The following is a 15054-nucleotide window of genomic DNA, read 5'->3' as shown; positions in this document are numbered from 1 at the left end:
CTCCCCCCCACACCACTCCCCCCACACCCTCCCCCCCCACACCCCTCCCCCCCCACACCCCTCCCCCCCCACCCCCTCCCCCCCACACCCCTCCCCCCCACACCCCTCCCCCCACACCCCTCCCCTCCAAACCCCTCCCCCCCACACCCCTCCCCCCCCACACCCCTCCCCCCCACACCCCTCCCCCCCCCACACCCCTCCCCCCCACACCCCTCCCCCCAACACCCCTCCCCCCCACACCCTCCCCCCCCACACCCCTCCCCCCCCACCCCTCCCCCCCACACCCCTCCCCCCCCACACCCTCCCCCCCACACCCCCCCCCCCACACCCTCCCCCCCACACCCTCCCCCCCCACAACCCTCCCCTCCCCCCCCACCCCCCTCCCCCCCCCACCCCTCCCCCCCCACACCCTCCCCCCCCACACCCCTCCCCCCCACACCCCTCCCCCCCACACCCCTACACCCCTCCCCCCCCACACCCCTCCCCCCCCCACACCCCTCCCCCCCCACACCCCTCCCCCCCCACACCCCTCCCCCCCCCACACCCCTCTCCCCCCCCCACACCCCTCTCCCCCCCTCCTCCCCACACCCACACCCCTCCTCCCCACACCCACACCCCTCCTCCCCGCACACGCACACCCCACATTTCCCCTTCCCCACCACACACACTCCCCAATACACTTCTACCTCCTCACCAACACTAACTCCACACCCACCACCCCCCATTCTCCCACACACACATTAACCCCCACACTTGCACCATACTCCCCCTGCAATCTCACACGCTGCTGCCCGGGCTGCTTCCATCACCACTCACCCCCCCAAACACGTTCACCTCCCCACCACACATTTCCCTCTTCCCCCCCCACTTCAGACTCTCACACATATCCTGTCTCCACACAATACCCCATTCCCCACCCCCCCACACACACAACACACACTATGACCCATACATCCTCTCCTACTCATTCCCTAGCAAACACCCCCACCTATTCGCTCACCCCTCCTCCCCACAAATGCCCCTCCACCTTCACACCCCACCACATTCGTTCCCCCTTCCCCAAAACAGCTCCCCCACAATACTTCCCCATGCCCCCCCATTCCTTCCCTCCTCCACGCATTCCACTTCTTTCCCCACCCCCTAATTTTCACTTCATCCATCCCCATTGCACCTCATCTTTCCCACCCCTCCTCCTTGCTATTTCCCTGAGGACATCGGAGGCTGAGGGTGACCTTATCGAGGTTTTTCAAATCGTGAGGGTCATGGACTGGTTGAATAGCCAATATCTCTTTTCCCAGGATAGTGAAGTCCAAACCTACTGAACACTGATTTGAGATGAGAGGTGAAAGATACAAAAGAGATCAAAGGGGCACTTTTACACTCAGGGTGCTTGTGTGAAGGCATTCCTGATGAAGGTCTTATGGCCATAACACCGGTTCTCCTGCTTCTCGGATGCTGCCAAACCTGCTGTGCCTTTTGAGCACCACACTTTTTGACTCTGATCTCCAGCATCTGCAGTCCTCACTTTCTCTATAGTGCATGTATGGAATGAGCTGCCAGAGGAAGTGGTGGAGGCTGGTACAATTGCAACATTTAAAAGGCATCTAGATGGATATATGAATAGGAAGGGTTTAGAGTGATATGGGATAAACAATGGCAAATAGGACGAGGTTAGTTTCGGATATCTTGTCTGCATGAACGAGTTGGACCAAAGGGTCTGTTTCTGTGCTGTACAGCTTACAACTGACTCTTTGACCTCCGTCTCTCCATCTCTGTTCCTCTTCCTTCCTCTCCACTCACTTAGCACACCCTGGAATTCCCTTCCTGAGGGCATTGTGGGTCAACCCAGAGCAGGTGGACTGCAGCAGTTTAGTAATGCAGCCCACCAGCACATTCTGAAGGGGAGTTATGGGCTGGCAGTAAATGCTGGCCTGCCAGCGACACCCATGTCTCATATACAAATAAAATTAATCTCGCCAAGTTAAAAATGCCCTGAGTTTCTTGCTGGGTCAATTAGTCTTGAATGTTGAGCATTGTTGTAAGGTTACAAAGCTGGAGAGATTGAGGCCATGGATTGATTGGAAACCAGGATGTGTAATCAGTTAAAAAGGCCAGCATATATGGGCCACTCATTTATTGCATTAAGTTTCACAAGATTTGTTTGTTTTGTTCATGGAATCAGATGTTTTTTTTGATAGTGTTATTTTCTCTATAATAATAAATGTGCCTTCGTTTTCCACTGGTGAGATGTTATGTTTTAATATCTGATGTTTTTGCATTTTCTCTAGGATAGCAAGATCGTATTAAATTCCTTCCTTAATCTCTAAACCAAATGTTCTTTATATTTTGGTTTTGGAATCGAACTGGATTAAATACCATTGTTTTGATAAAACCATTTCACGTTGATTTGGTGCATGCCCACCTTATTAGGAAAAATTGCTTTTTTGTTTTAAAGAAAAAGACTTTGGCCACTTTATGTGAAATAAAGCACTATGGCCTCAGCTTCAGGTAATAGTGATGATGACTTAACCATTCCAAGAGCTGCCATCAACAAGATTATCAAACAGATTCTACCAAATGTCAGGGTAGCAAATGATGCCAGAGAAATGGTGGTGAATTGCTGCACTGAATTTATTCACTTAGTATCTTCTGAAGCTAATGAAATCTGCAATAGGTCGGATAAGAAAACCATCTCACCAGAACATATCATGCAAGGTATGTATTAATCTACAGAAATACACTTTGGAATTGCAGCAATGTTTTCTCCCTGCTTTCAGCTCACAACTGAAGTTTGTGTATGATTATTCATGCCATCACCCATGTGACCATTCTTCAGCTCTATGTCAGTAACAGCTTCAGAGACACAAATCATTCAAGTTAACAGGGAATGCTGTACTCTTGAAGATGCCACACATCAAAGTAAACATTAAGGTTAAGGTCCCTGTACCCCTGTTGCGTGGGTGTGAAAGGTCTTGTAGTTTCCATTCATTGAACAGACCTCCCTTGCGTCCTGGTCAGTGTTTATCCTGCAACCAGTGCCTGATGAATGACAGCTGATCTGATTCATTCCAGTTTGTGGGAGCTTGCTGCCCAATGTATTACTATATTTCCTATGTTGCAGCAATGACTACATCTCAAAAGTTTTGTTTTAAAATTCATTCATGGGATGAGGGTGTCAAAGGCTGGGTAACATTTATTTCCCATTCCTCATTGCCCAGGATTCAAATGTCACCATCTTCCATGGTGGGGTGTGAACCCGGGTCCCCCGAACATTACGTGGGTCTCTAGATTAACAGTCCAGTGATAAGTCCAAACAGTTTCAGTAGCTGTTAGGTTGAGAGGCCATGCAGTGCAGTCTATAACCAGAATTTTTTTCCCCTCTGTGTACAGCTGCACAGTAAGGTGTAGAAGACTATTGAAGTATGCCACGTTGATAAACTTAATGCCATAGGGGCAGCAATGACTTAGTGGTATTGTTGCTAGACTGAAAATCCAGTGATTGAGTTCTGGGGAACCAGGTTCAAATCCGACCACAAATTTGAATTCAGTAACAGTTAAATCCTAAAACCATATGGTTCACTAATGTCCTTTAGAAAAGGAAACTGCCATTCAACACCTGCAATGTCATTGACTCTGAAATGGACAAGAAAGCCATTTACTAGAATTCAACCAGTCTCAAAAAATAAATGAAACTGGACAGACACAGGCCATCTGGAATCGCCTAAGGCTCAGAAATGATCACAATAAAGCCTGGTGTCCCTGCAAAGTCCTCCTTTCTACCGTCTGGGGTTAGTACTAAAATTGGGAGAGTAATCTCTCAGATTGGTCAAGCAGCAGCCTGACATCATACTCTCGGAATCATACCTTACAAAGTCCCTGACAACACTGTTGACATCCATTCCTTTCCCAGGGGCAGGACAGACCCAGGAAGGCTGATGGCTGTGGTGCACAGTCTACAGGGAGTTGCCCTTGGAGTCCTCAAAACCTGACTCCAAATCCCATGAATTCTCATGGAACCAGGTGGGGAAGGCAGTGCAATTGTGCTAAGGCATAGGAATGATCACAATAAAGTCCTGTTGTCCCTGCAAAGTTATTCTTGCAAACATTTGGGGTTAATACTAACCTCGGATGATTATGGATAGTATGTACATTCTCCCCGTTTCTGAGTGGGTTTCCTTCCTAGACTAAGGAGCTAGAAAGATCAGCTTGTGTTCTCAATTCAAGTTGTAATCTGGTGACTCCGTTGACAGTGTGGAAATCGAACGAGGATGGGATCTAACCTGGCTCTACTGCCCTCAAAAAGCTTTGTTGGCACTGTCATAAGTTCGCATAATGGTCACTTGGGCAAGATACTGAAGATAGCTTATACACTTGGAATGACCACAGCTGAAGTGTTTTGGAAAGGCAAAATGCCAAGAGAAAGTGAATGAAATGAATTTGAAATAAAACTGAACACAGCTGGTTCTCTACATGAATATGAATAGATTTTGATATCCAACTGTTGAGTTTAAATCAATACCCAACAAAAGTGTAGAATTAAATCATAAACCCGTCTGTGAATACAAAGATTTTGATATTGGATTTGTCAGGTCTAAATTAATATGCAGCAGAGATCTTTTGCAGAGCCAGGGGAATGTTACAACATGCTTTCTGTTACCTTGTGCAACAGCCTTGGAAAGTCTAGGTTTTGGATCGTACATAACAGAAGTAAAGGAAGTTCTGCGGGAATGCAAGACAGTTGCCTTAGAAAGGAGAAAGGCAAACGCTCGCTTAGAGAACCTTGGCATACCAGAGGAGGAACTGCTACGCCAGCAACAAGAGTTGTTTGCAAAAGTAAGGAAACTTGCTCAATATTTTTGACATGTGTCACTACTTTTCAAGTAAGTTGCCCCCAGTTTTTCAAAATTGGAGCTTATAACCAACTATACCACACTCAGCCCCACTTGCGTTCACCTTATAGGCAGACTGTAAAATCTGAGTTTGACTGTTAATCAATTGTTCTTTATTTCACCTGCCTCGTAACCAAAATTGATACAAGAGGCATTATACAGAATTCATCTAGACTTCTTGCCTTGATTATCACTGAAGGCAAAGCCCATCATTAAGAGACTTTTGAGGAAATATGATGACTTGAAATGCCCCATGTTGTGGAGAGGCTGTGTGTGTGTGTGTCTCTCTCTCAACTCCATCATGACTGTTGTCTCATTTTTTTGAAACTACTGGGACAACTGAATGGGTTGTCCTGGCTGGATTCATTTTGACATGGTGAAAGAGAAGTACCTAATACAATTACACATCACAGGAATTTAGCTCATCATGCCTGGGCTGGCTCATTGAAATAATTTAGTCCTACTCTTCTGCTCTTATCGTACAGCCCCACAAGTTTCTGTTTTTGAGTGTTTATCTAATTCCCTTTGAAAGTTACCAAAGAATCTGCTTCCAGTACCATTTCAGTCTCTGCATTCCAAATCGAAACTCAGTGCCTTTTAAGAAGAAAATATCTTCCATCACCTCTGATTCTTTGTTTATTAATTTAACTCTGTGTTCTCTGGTTGGTGACCTCCCTCCGAGTGCCAACAGTTTCTCAGGAATTACTCAAATAAATCTTCTCATAAAGTTGAGCATTAGAACTTTGTGATTCTTCTCTGATTCCTGGAGAACAATGCCAGTTCCCAATCCTTCAAAACATCCAAAGTTCCTCATTTTGTTTGAGCTCCTCTATACAAGTGTCAGGGATTTTATTGGGAAGAAAGTTACTCACCAAGAATCTGCATTATACAGCTACGTTAGCTAATATAACATATTGAAGCATTTTAGTCCAGCCACATGAGGATAAAGTGACCAAAAACTTAGCCAAGAAACATCTTAAAAGAGTTGAATAGAGAGATATTTGTTTAGATATGAGGTGCAAATCCCTGAAGCCGAACAATAGCCTCATTTGTTGAGTTTAAGGTGATTAGACCACCTCTCAATCTTTAGCAGGAACACTCCTCAGTAATGCATAGTATTGTTTGTGTCTCTCCACATGTGGATAAGGTGATTGTACTGGGGCCCCAATGGTAGACTTAGCTTTCTTACCCTCAACTGTTTAGCATGAGCCACTCTTGCCATGATAGTTCATAACCTGCCACTGACAGATTGGATTTATCACAAGCAACTTCGTATTGACCTCTGGTGTTTCCCATTTCTCGATGCTAAGGATATTTGCTGTTAGATCTTGCTCAGGAAGGTTGCTTCAAATTGGGCGCTGAGATGGAAGTTGGGCAGTTGCTGGATTGAACAGGCCATCATGGAGTGGATAAATGAGGTGCTGGAGGGGTGATTGCAACCAATATGTGAGTTTTTTTGTCAGTCAACGTGATTTTCTGTGTTTGGGACTGGGGCAGCTGAAGGCCACCAGTTGGGCAATGAAGTTGGATGTAGAGAAGACCAGAATTGGAGGAGCACAAAGCTATTGGAGAGTTGTGAGACTGGAGGCATTTCAGAATTGCAATGGAGTGAAACATTTCAAATGACTGCTTACTCACCTGCTTTCTGTTTTGTAAGGCAATGGTTTGCGTTGTGGTGGTTAACTGTATTAAGCATCGCCTAGTGTGGACCAGCAGTCTCTGCCAGCTTTCTCTTGATCAGAGAACGACAGTGAACTGAATGGTGCAAGATTTTCAGGTCAACATAGATGAGCAAGGCAAGGGGTGATGGGTGAATAGTCAAGTTGGAATATCAGCAGTAGGGCTTTGACTTGATGAAGCAGAACAATTTCATACAATTATGGGTACAAGATATTCAGTGCGACTATAAGACATAGGAGCAGAAATTAGGCCATTCAGCCCATCAAGTCTGCTCCGCCATTCAACCATGGTTGACACGTTCCTCAACTCCATTCTCCTGCTTTTTCCCCCTAACCCTTGATCCCCTTGACAATCAAGAACCTATCTATCACCACCTGGATTAGTCCAGTTTAACAGCAATGACGTAGATGAATTAAAGCAGGGGATGCATTTGGTTAAGATATTGGAAGTGAAAGAAATTAATTTTGATGGAATGAATTTGCCGTCAGAAGTCTACCTTGGAGTCAAATAGGGCCAGGCTGTAAATGGTCTGGTTCAGTCACAGTGACAGGGAGCAGGTGAGAGGCTGTGTATACGGAACAAGAGCCGGAACTTGAATCAAAGTTCATTCCTTTGGTCTTTAGTATTTAGCCAGAGGATATTTCTACCCATCCAGGACTGAATGTCAGATAATCATGTAAAAATTAAGCAAAGATTATTTCTTCTCAAAACGTGAAATACAAAATTATCAAACTTTAAACACTGCAGCAAGCTCTGAAGTGCACCCAAACAGTGGTATTCTAGATTCTGATTATGGCCATTATCTGTCTACAGTTTCCTTTTAACTCTATTTTTTACTTAGCAGCCAGACTCTCTGGAGTCCACAAGCCATTATCAATGCGGCAAACTGTTTCTTGCTTCCATATTATTTAGATGACCATATATCTATAGGGTAAGACAACAGTGTGTTTTAAATCACAATAGTAGTGTCAGCTGTGATCCATGGTGCTGGAAATCAGGTCAAACACTTTTCTAAATGATTTTGCAGCTTTTAAAAAAAAAGTTGCAAAACAAATTTAATTAACTTGTTTCCTTACCGAATTTAGATTGATATGCTACACACCATTTCCCAGATAAGGTTCCTTTGTGCAAGGCAGCTTATTGTTGTTAGTTGTTGGGAGGTAGGTGTGAGGGCTGACTACTCACTGCATTTTCCAGCCTTGCTTCCTCCAACTCCACACCTTCCAGCTGGTTTGGTCCAGCCATGTTGAGCAACTTACAGCGCAACGTTTTGCACCCCTAGCTGTTGACTTCTTCCTCGGTTGACTGTCAGTTCCTTGAAACAACATCCAAATATTACAGAAGGCTGGATGCTGAGTGAGCGAGGAGGAGAAATCAGAAAAATGATTGGGGCCACGGGGAGCCAATGGCTTGATCAAAACAAATGGAGGGTTCGAAAACAAAACAAAACTATCAGGCAGGTAAAGTTTGGAAGCAACTCCCAGATTATAGGGTTTAAAAAGAACGTGCTGTACAGATGTAGGCCATTTGGCACAGCTGGTCCATATTGGTGTTCATGTTGTATGTGTGTGCCCTCCCATCCTTAACTCCTCTCAGTCATTGTGTCAGCATTTTCTTCCGTTTGCAGGTACCTATCTAGCTTCCCTTCAAAAGTGTTTAATCCAGGATTTAGAACAGGCAAGAAGTGGATGGTGGGGGGCTGCCATGATTAGAGTGGTGCTGGAAATGCACCGTAGGTCAGGCAGCATCCAAGGAGCATGAAAATCCTGATAAAGGACTTTTGCCCGAAAAGTTGATTTTCCTGCTCCTCGAATGCTGTCTTACCTGCTGTGCATTTCCAGCACCACTCTAATCTCCAGCATCTGCAGTACCCACCTCTGCCAAGAAGTGGATGATGTCAAAGTAGCAGAGGGTTTAACAAAGATTTAAAGTTGAGGAAGATGGATGTGGTAGGCTTGAGTGAAATCATGAAGGGAGTTGGTTGGAATTTTGTAATTAGTTTCTTGGGGTCAAGAAAATCATGGAATCATTTCAAAGGCAAGAACAAAGCTTGAGTCATGGCATTTTGACAGAATATTACTTTTAAAAACTAGCAAGAAGAGTATTTTGATGGTAAGGCTGAAGGTAATAATAGCACAAAGTAGAAAGTGATTGCCAGCACATAGTTCAGCTCACATAGTTAACACTTCCCAGGAGGACATTAGCAGTGATGAGGAGCTACTGGGTAAACGTGCTGAGAGAATCAGTTGTGCCCCAACTACCAATCGTGCTGGAATTGGAAAACATGCCACAGACCAAGGTTTCAACTTGAGACATTACTGATATGTGTCGTTTCCTGCCCCCTCCCCCCCCCCCCCCCCCCCCATGTTGAAGTTACTCACTGTAACCAAAATAAGGAGCCCCAAAATCAATCTGCCCCTCTCACTGTCACAGATTTGTACCTGTTGAACAGGTTGAGCTTCTCTGGTATTCTGAATTGTGAAAGTGAGCTGTCACTGTTATGAAAGAATTTCAGTCTGCGTGCTCATCCAGCATTTGCAGATGTCCATCCGCGATTGGGATTTGATACCCTCACCTGTAACTGAGGCAAGAGAGAGTGCTTCACACTGACCCATGGCTGACAACTTGAAGATACGGCACTAGTGAAATTTCATCTTAACACAAGTTAATTGAATGAGAACAGTGACAAGGAATTGAGAGGAATACTCAAATTTAGAGTTGTCCCTAAGGTGAAGATGGAGGCTGCTTTGTAAGTTCTATCTGGAAAGTATTGCCTCCTTGTAGACTGCATACTCTGTCTGTGTAATAAATCACTTAAGTCCCTAAAGTACACATCACAACCAAACTGGATGCATGCTAGAGTGGCAATTTCAATAGGTTTCTCGTCAATGTTATTTGTGTCAAGGAGGGTTGAGTTAAATATGGAGCAAAATCTCTCTCACTCTTCTCCCGCCCCCCCCCCCCCCAACACCCAAACAAGATTCCTGTCCCACCCACTAGGGAGATTTGCTTTGAACCCCAGCCTGACTTTCTCCATTTCCCCTCAGGCTCGCCAGCAGCAGGCAGAACTGGCACAGCAAGAATGGTTACAGATGCAACAAGCTGCTCAGCAGGCACAGCTCGCAGCAGCAACCGCCAACAAGGCTGGCTCCTCGCAGGACGAGGAAGAGGAGGAGGACACCTAGAACACAGTTCAGGATGTCTCATTCCCCTTCCATCTACCCATGTCCTGCCATGTTCACAGTGGCAGCGTAGATGGTCATCAGTGGACATCTGCTCATGTCCACAACTGGAGACTGAAGTGCCAGCTGTGGAATTTTAATAGACCAGCCTAAAATGGGAGGAAAAATAACATGGTTTCTCTCTTTGGACTTCAGACTTGCTGGATTTAAAAAGTGACATGGTCTGAGATGGACAATATACAATCAGGATCTTCAGGCCATAACATGGATTTTTATACATGTGAGCTTTTGGTTAATTGGAGTGATGTATTAAACAGATAAATGTTCCTGTTGAACATGTATTTTGTGGGTTTCATTAATGTGTTAGGTAATTGAAGATGAAGTTGCCTTGTTTACAGTAATGAAAAATAAAAGTGAAGTAGACATTCTTTTGTGTCTGTAACACATTTTTGCAGCTTTTCATTAGTGTTTAATTACATTCTATCTTTCCTTTTGTAACAAGAGCATTTCTGAATTGTTTCTTGTGATGCTGAGTCATGCTTGTCCTTAATTTGCTATCTGAAGGGGAGCATTGCTGGCAAGGTTTGCATTTCCTTTGTTGGGTTGATGGGGGATGCTGGATTTCTTTCAGAAAACATTATGGTTTGCTGGGCCCATTAAGAGTTGTGAAGGCTCCCTTCCCTGAAGGAGACTAGGTCTACATTTTGTGCTAATTAGGCAGCATTCAAGGCTACCTGTAACCAAGGGAGAACAGTACCTGTATCTGTGGGTGGGACAGTACCTGTCGACAGTCTCACTTGTAACACTGCACCCTTGATATCGGAAGGATAATGATAGTGGTGGAAATTAAAAATGTTAAGCAGTCTTTACCCCTCATTAAGCGGAACTCAAACACCCAGAGGAAAAGACTTATTTTGTAGCTGGTACAACCTGCTTTTAAGTTCCACTGAAGTACAGCAGAGGAAACTAGCTATTTTAAACGTCATGTCAAAACTATAATTCCATTTCAAATTGTTTTTATGCCTTTTAATTGACTTCTAAATCATTGAATGTTTCAGTAAGCAATGGGAATTAACCGGAAGGCTATAATTAATCCTTGTCAATGTTTTAATTTCCATCTAAGTTTACAGAAATTACAGGGGAGCCGATTTTATTTTTCTTTTGGTTTTTCATTATAAGCAGCAGGTAGCTCCTAAATCTCAGCTGCTAAGAGCAACATTTAGCCCTGCTGTGCTGACCAGACAGTTTCCAGTTGGAATCCCTAGTGCTGAGTTTGCTGATTTCTCAAGACAGCTATTGAGAGTTTACTCTTGCTTTCGGAGTATCCCTGCCCCTGTAGGTGCCAGGGAGTTTCTTGCATTCCAACCTTTTCGCTCTGATCAGCCAACACATAGTGCAATGAGCGCTACAAGTGAGGAGTATGGAGAGCGTAAGGCTCCAATTGATAGCCTCTACCCCTGAGGAGGACATGAGAGAACGCCACCACCACATGCAAGTTTCCCTTCAAGCCACCAACTACTCAGCTTGGAACAGGGAAGATCAATAAGGAGCACTTAATGAGCTTGGACACAGTCCTTAGATATTTCTCCCAGGTAGGTATATGCCTTCGAAGAGAACAATGTGTGTTCCAGCCACTTCATGTGACCTACTTGGGCTACAGAGTCAACAAGACAGGGTTACACCTATTGGAAGATAAAGTGATGGTGATCAAAGGTGCCCTCGCTCCCACATCTGTACCAGAGCTTAGGTCTCTCCTTGAGCTGGTTAATTATTACAGAGAGTTCATGCACAATCTGGCCTCTATCCTGGCATCTTTGCATCAATTCAAAAGAGGGTTAGCCTTAGCAATAAGTTAAAAATCACACAACACCAGGTTTAGTCCAACAGATTTAATTGCAACCACTAGCTTTTGGAGTGTCGCTTCTTCATCAGGTGGTTGTGAGCAGTGCTCTGAAAGCTAGTGCTCCCAATTAAACCTGTTGGATTATAACCTGGTGTTGTGTGATTTTTAACTTTGTACACCCCAGTCAAATGCCAGCATCTCTAAATCAAGCCTTGGAATTGGTTGTGTGGTCAAGCCATCACTTTCAAGGAAATGAAGAAACAGTTATCATCCTCGAAGGTGTTGGCAAGCTACAATCCCAAGTGAGATTGTGGTATTGACATGCGAGGTTCCCCCTGTACTCCACTGGGGTAGTATTAGCTCATGAGTGGCCCAATGGAGAGGAACGCCCAATAATGTATGCATACAGGACTTTGGCTAATGCCGACCATAAGTGCACCCAAATAGAGATGGAGGGTTTGGTTTGTAATCAGGAAGTTCCACCCATACCTTTAGTGGAAGTAAATTTGTAATAACAGGCCACGTACCCCTGCTAGATTTACTTAAAGAGGACAAGGCAGTGCCACCCATAGCTTCAGGCCGCATTTAGCAGTAAGCTGTAACATAAAGTGTGCAGAATTATAAGTTGGAACACCATCCAGGAGTACATGTAGCAAACGCAGATGCCCCACCAGTGGTACTGCCACTGGAAGAGTCCATGATGTTTTAGATTTTCTGCGCACACTTCGGGTTAGAGCTGATGATATCGACTTTGGATACAGAAAGGTCCACTTCTGGCAAAACTGAAACAGCTGGTGGTGATGGGGGAAACCAAAGGGCCATCACAACAAAAACTGAAACCTTTGTGGACCTGGCAAGACCAGATCAGAGTAGAGGATGGATATTGTTATCAGGAGGAGGAATGACTGTCTCGAGCAAAGGTTGCTGCCAGATATTGGTTGAACTCCGCCAGCATCAACCCGGGACTTCTGAAATGAAGCTGTTGGCGAGAAGGTATGCCTGGTGGCCAGGATTGGATGCAGATGTAGCTGGATTGGAGGGGCAGTGCCCAGAGCGCCAACCAGGACAAAAATTACTGCCAGCAGCTCCCCCACATTAGTGGCAATGGCCAGCTAAACCCTGGACTCGGTACCACCAACTATGCAAGTTCTTTCATGGGGTCAATGTTCTTAGTCATTGTGGATGCTCACTCAAAGTGATAGGATGTGTGTAGAGTTCATTTTCAAACACAGGGATGGCGATAGAAAACCTATGTGCATCTTGTGTAAAACACTGACTCCCAGAAGTGTGGGTCACAGATAATGGGCCATCGTTTACTGGTCGTATGGGTTTGACATGTAAGGATAGCTCCGTAACATCATCATCCAATGGCCTGGCAGAAAGAGCAGTCCAAAGGCAGGTTTAAAGAAACAGCCTACACCCTCACAACATACCAAACTGTCCTGGTTCCTTTTTGATTATAGGACCACTCCTCATGCAACTACAGGGAGAGCTCCAGCAGAGTTGCTAATGGGGTGAAGACTCCGCACCAAGTTAAATCTGATTTTCCTGGACCTGAGGAGGATGAAACTGCATTAGAAACGCCAACGCCAAGCACACAACTCTGCTAAGTGAGGGAGACGGTTTACTTCAGTGTACGAAGTTTGGTGTAGGAACCAAGGAATGGGAAAGAGGTGTGGTTGACCCAAGATCAGATCCAGTGACATGTAAAGTTTAGGGTAGCTGCGATAGTCCTGAGCAAGCAGGTGGTCCATATGAAAGGTGCAAATGGAGTGGGAGCAAAATGTGCCCAACTCCTCAAAAATCTTTCTGACTGTTCCAAAACCCGTGGGGTTGAGCGTTGAAGTTACCTCAATATCCGAGATAGACACAGTGGGTGTTGCTGCCTCGACCTCTTTGCCACCTAAAAAAGAGTGAGTTTTTTCCAAGACTCTCCAGGTGCAAGAGGTGAGCTCCTGTGTGTTACACGCTGCCCATATCAGAGGCAAGGTCAGAGGAACCTGACCTGGTGCTGGAATGCCCCAGGCTGAATTACAAAACAAAGAACCGGCCTATGTCCTTGGACTCAGAGGAGGAGGGATATAGTGATTGTAACGAGGCCAGCCAGGTGGAACTCATAGAATATGAGTTCCCCGATTGAACCAGGTAAACAGCCCCAATCAGGGAGCCTTGGCTGACAGATATAAACAGGATTTGGAGCATTGCCCTCTGAGATGGGCACTGCTTGTCACAGGCGACTTGGGTGTTTCCTTTAGAACATAGAACATAGAACATAGAAGAATACAGCACAGTACAGGCCCTTTGGCCCTCGATGTTGCGCCGATCCAAGCCCACCTAACCTATACTAACCCACTATCCTCCATATACCTATCCAATGCCCGCTTAAATGCCCATAAAGAGGGAGAGTCCACCACTGCTACTGGCAGGGCATTCCATGAACTTACGACTCGCTGAGTGAAGAACCTACCCCTAACTTCAGTCCTATATCTACCCCCCCTTAATTTAAAGCTATGCCCCCTTGTAATACCCGACTCCATACGCGGGAAAAGGTTCACACTGTCAACCCTATCTAACCCCCTAATCATCTTGTACACCTCAATCAAGTCACCCCTAAACCTTCTTTTCTCTAATGAAAACAGCCCCAAGTGTCTCAGTCTTTCCTCATACGATCTTCCTTCCATACCAGGCAACATCCTGGTAAACCTCCTCTGCACCCGTTCCAGTGCCTCCACATCCTTCCTATAGTATGGCGACCAAAACTGCACACAATATTCCAGATGCGGCCGCACCAGAGTCTTATACAACTGCATCATGACCTCAGGACTCCGGAACTCAATTCCTCTACCAATAAAAGCCAGTACGCCATATGCCTTCCTCACTGCACTATTTACCTGGGTGGCAACTTTCAGAGATCTGTGTACATGGACACCAAGATCCCTCTGCTCATCCACACTACCAAGTATCCGACCATTAGCCCAGTACCCCATCTTTTTGTTATTCTTCCCAAAGTGAATCACCTCACACTTAGCTACATTGAATTCCATTTGCCACCTTTCTGCCCAGCTCTGCAGCTTCTCTATATCCTGCTGTAACCTGCCACATCCTTCCTCACTGTCAACAACTCCTCCGACTTTCGTATCATCCGCAAACCTGCTCACCCAACCTTCTAACCCCTCTTCCAGGTCATTTATAAAAATGACAAACAGCAATGGTCCCAAAACAGATCCTTGCGGAACACCGCTAGTGACGGCACTCCATGAAGAAACTTTGCCATCAACTACTACCCTCTGTCTTCTTCCATCCAGCCAATTCCTAATCCAAACCTCCAACTCACCCTCAATGCCATATCTCCGTATTTTCTGCAGTAGCCTACCATGGGGAACCTTATCAAACGCCTTACTAAAATCCATATATACCACATCTACCGCTTTCCCCTCATCAACCTCCTTCGTCACCTTTT

General features: G+C 45.4%; 1 protein-coding gene across 1 annotated transcript; it reads left to right on the top strand.

Moving 5' to 3' along the window:
• Positions 1 to 2292: 2292 nt before the first annotated feature.
• Positions 2293 to 10173, top strand: LOC122552375 (protein Dr1-like). Its single transcript, XM_087983508.1, has 3 exons — positions 2293 to 2715; positions 4670 to 4833; positions 9617 to 10173. Exons 1-3 carry the CDS (start codon positions 2493 to 2495, stop codon positions 9752 to 9754), a joined length of 525 nt encoding a protein of 174 aa, XP_087839634.1. The 5' UTR covers positions 2293 to 2492; the 3' UTR covers positions 9755 to 10173.
• Positions 10174 to 15054: the final 4881 nt, after the last annotated feature.

Source organism: Chiloscyllium plagiosum, unplaced genomic scaffold, assembly GCF_037043375.1.
Source record: "Chiloscyllium plagiosum isolate Xiang-an unplaced genomic scaffold, Cpla_swu_hap1 HiC_scaffold_45, whole genome shotgun sequence".
NCBI classification, from domain to species: domain Eukaryota; kingdom Metazoa; phylum Chordata; class Chondrichthyes; order Orectolobiformes; family Hemiscylliidae; genus Chiloscyllium; species Chiloscyllium plagiosum.
The sequence above is the reverse complement of the archived record's forward strand: the minus strand, read 5'-3'. Positions and strand labels throughout refer to the sequence as shown.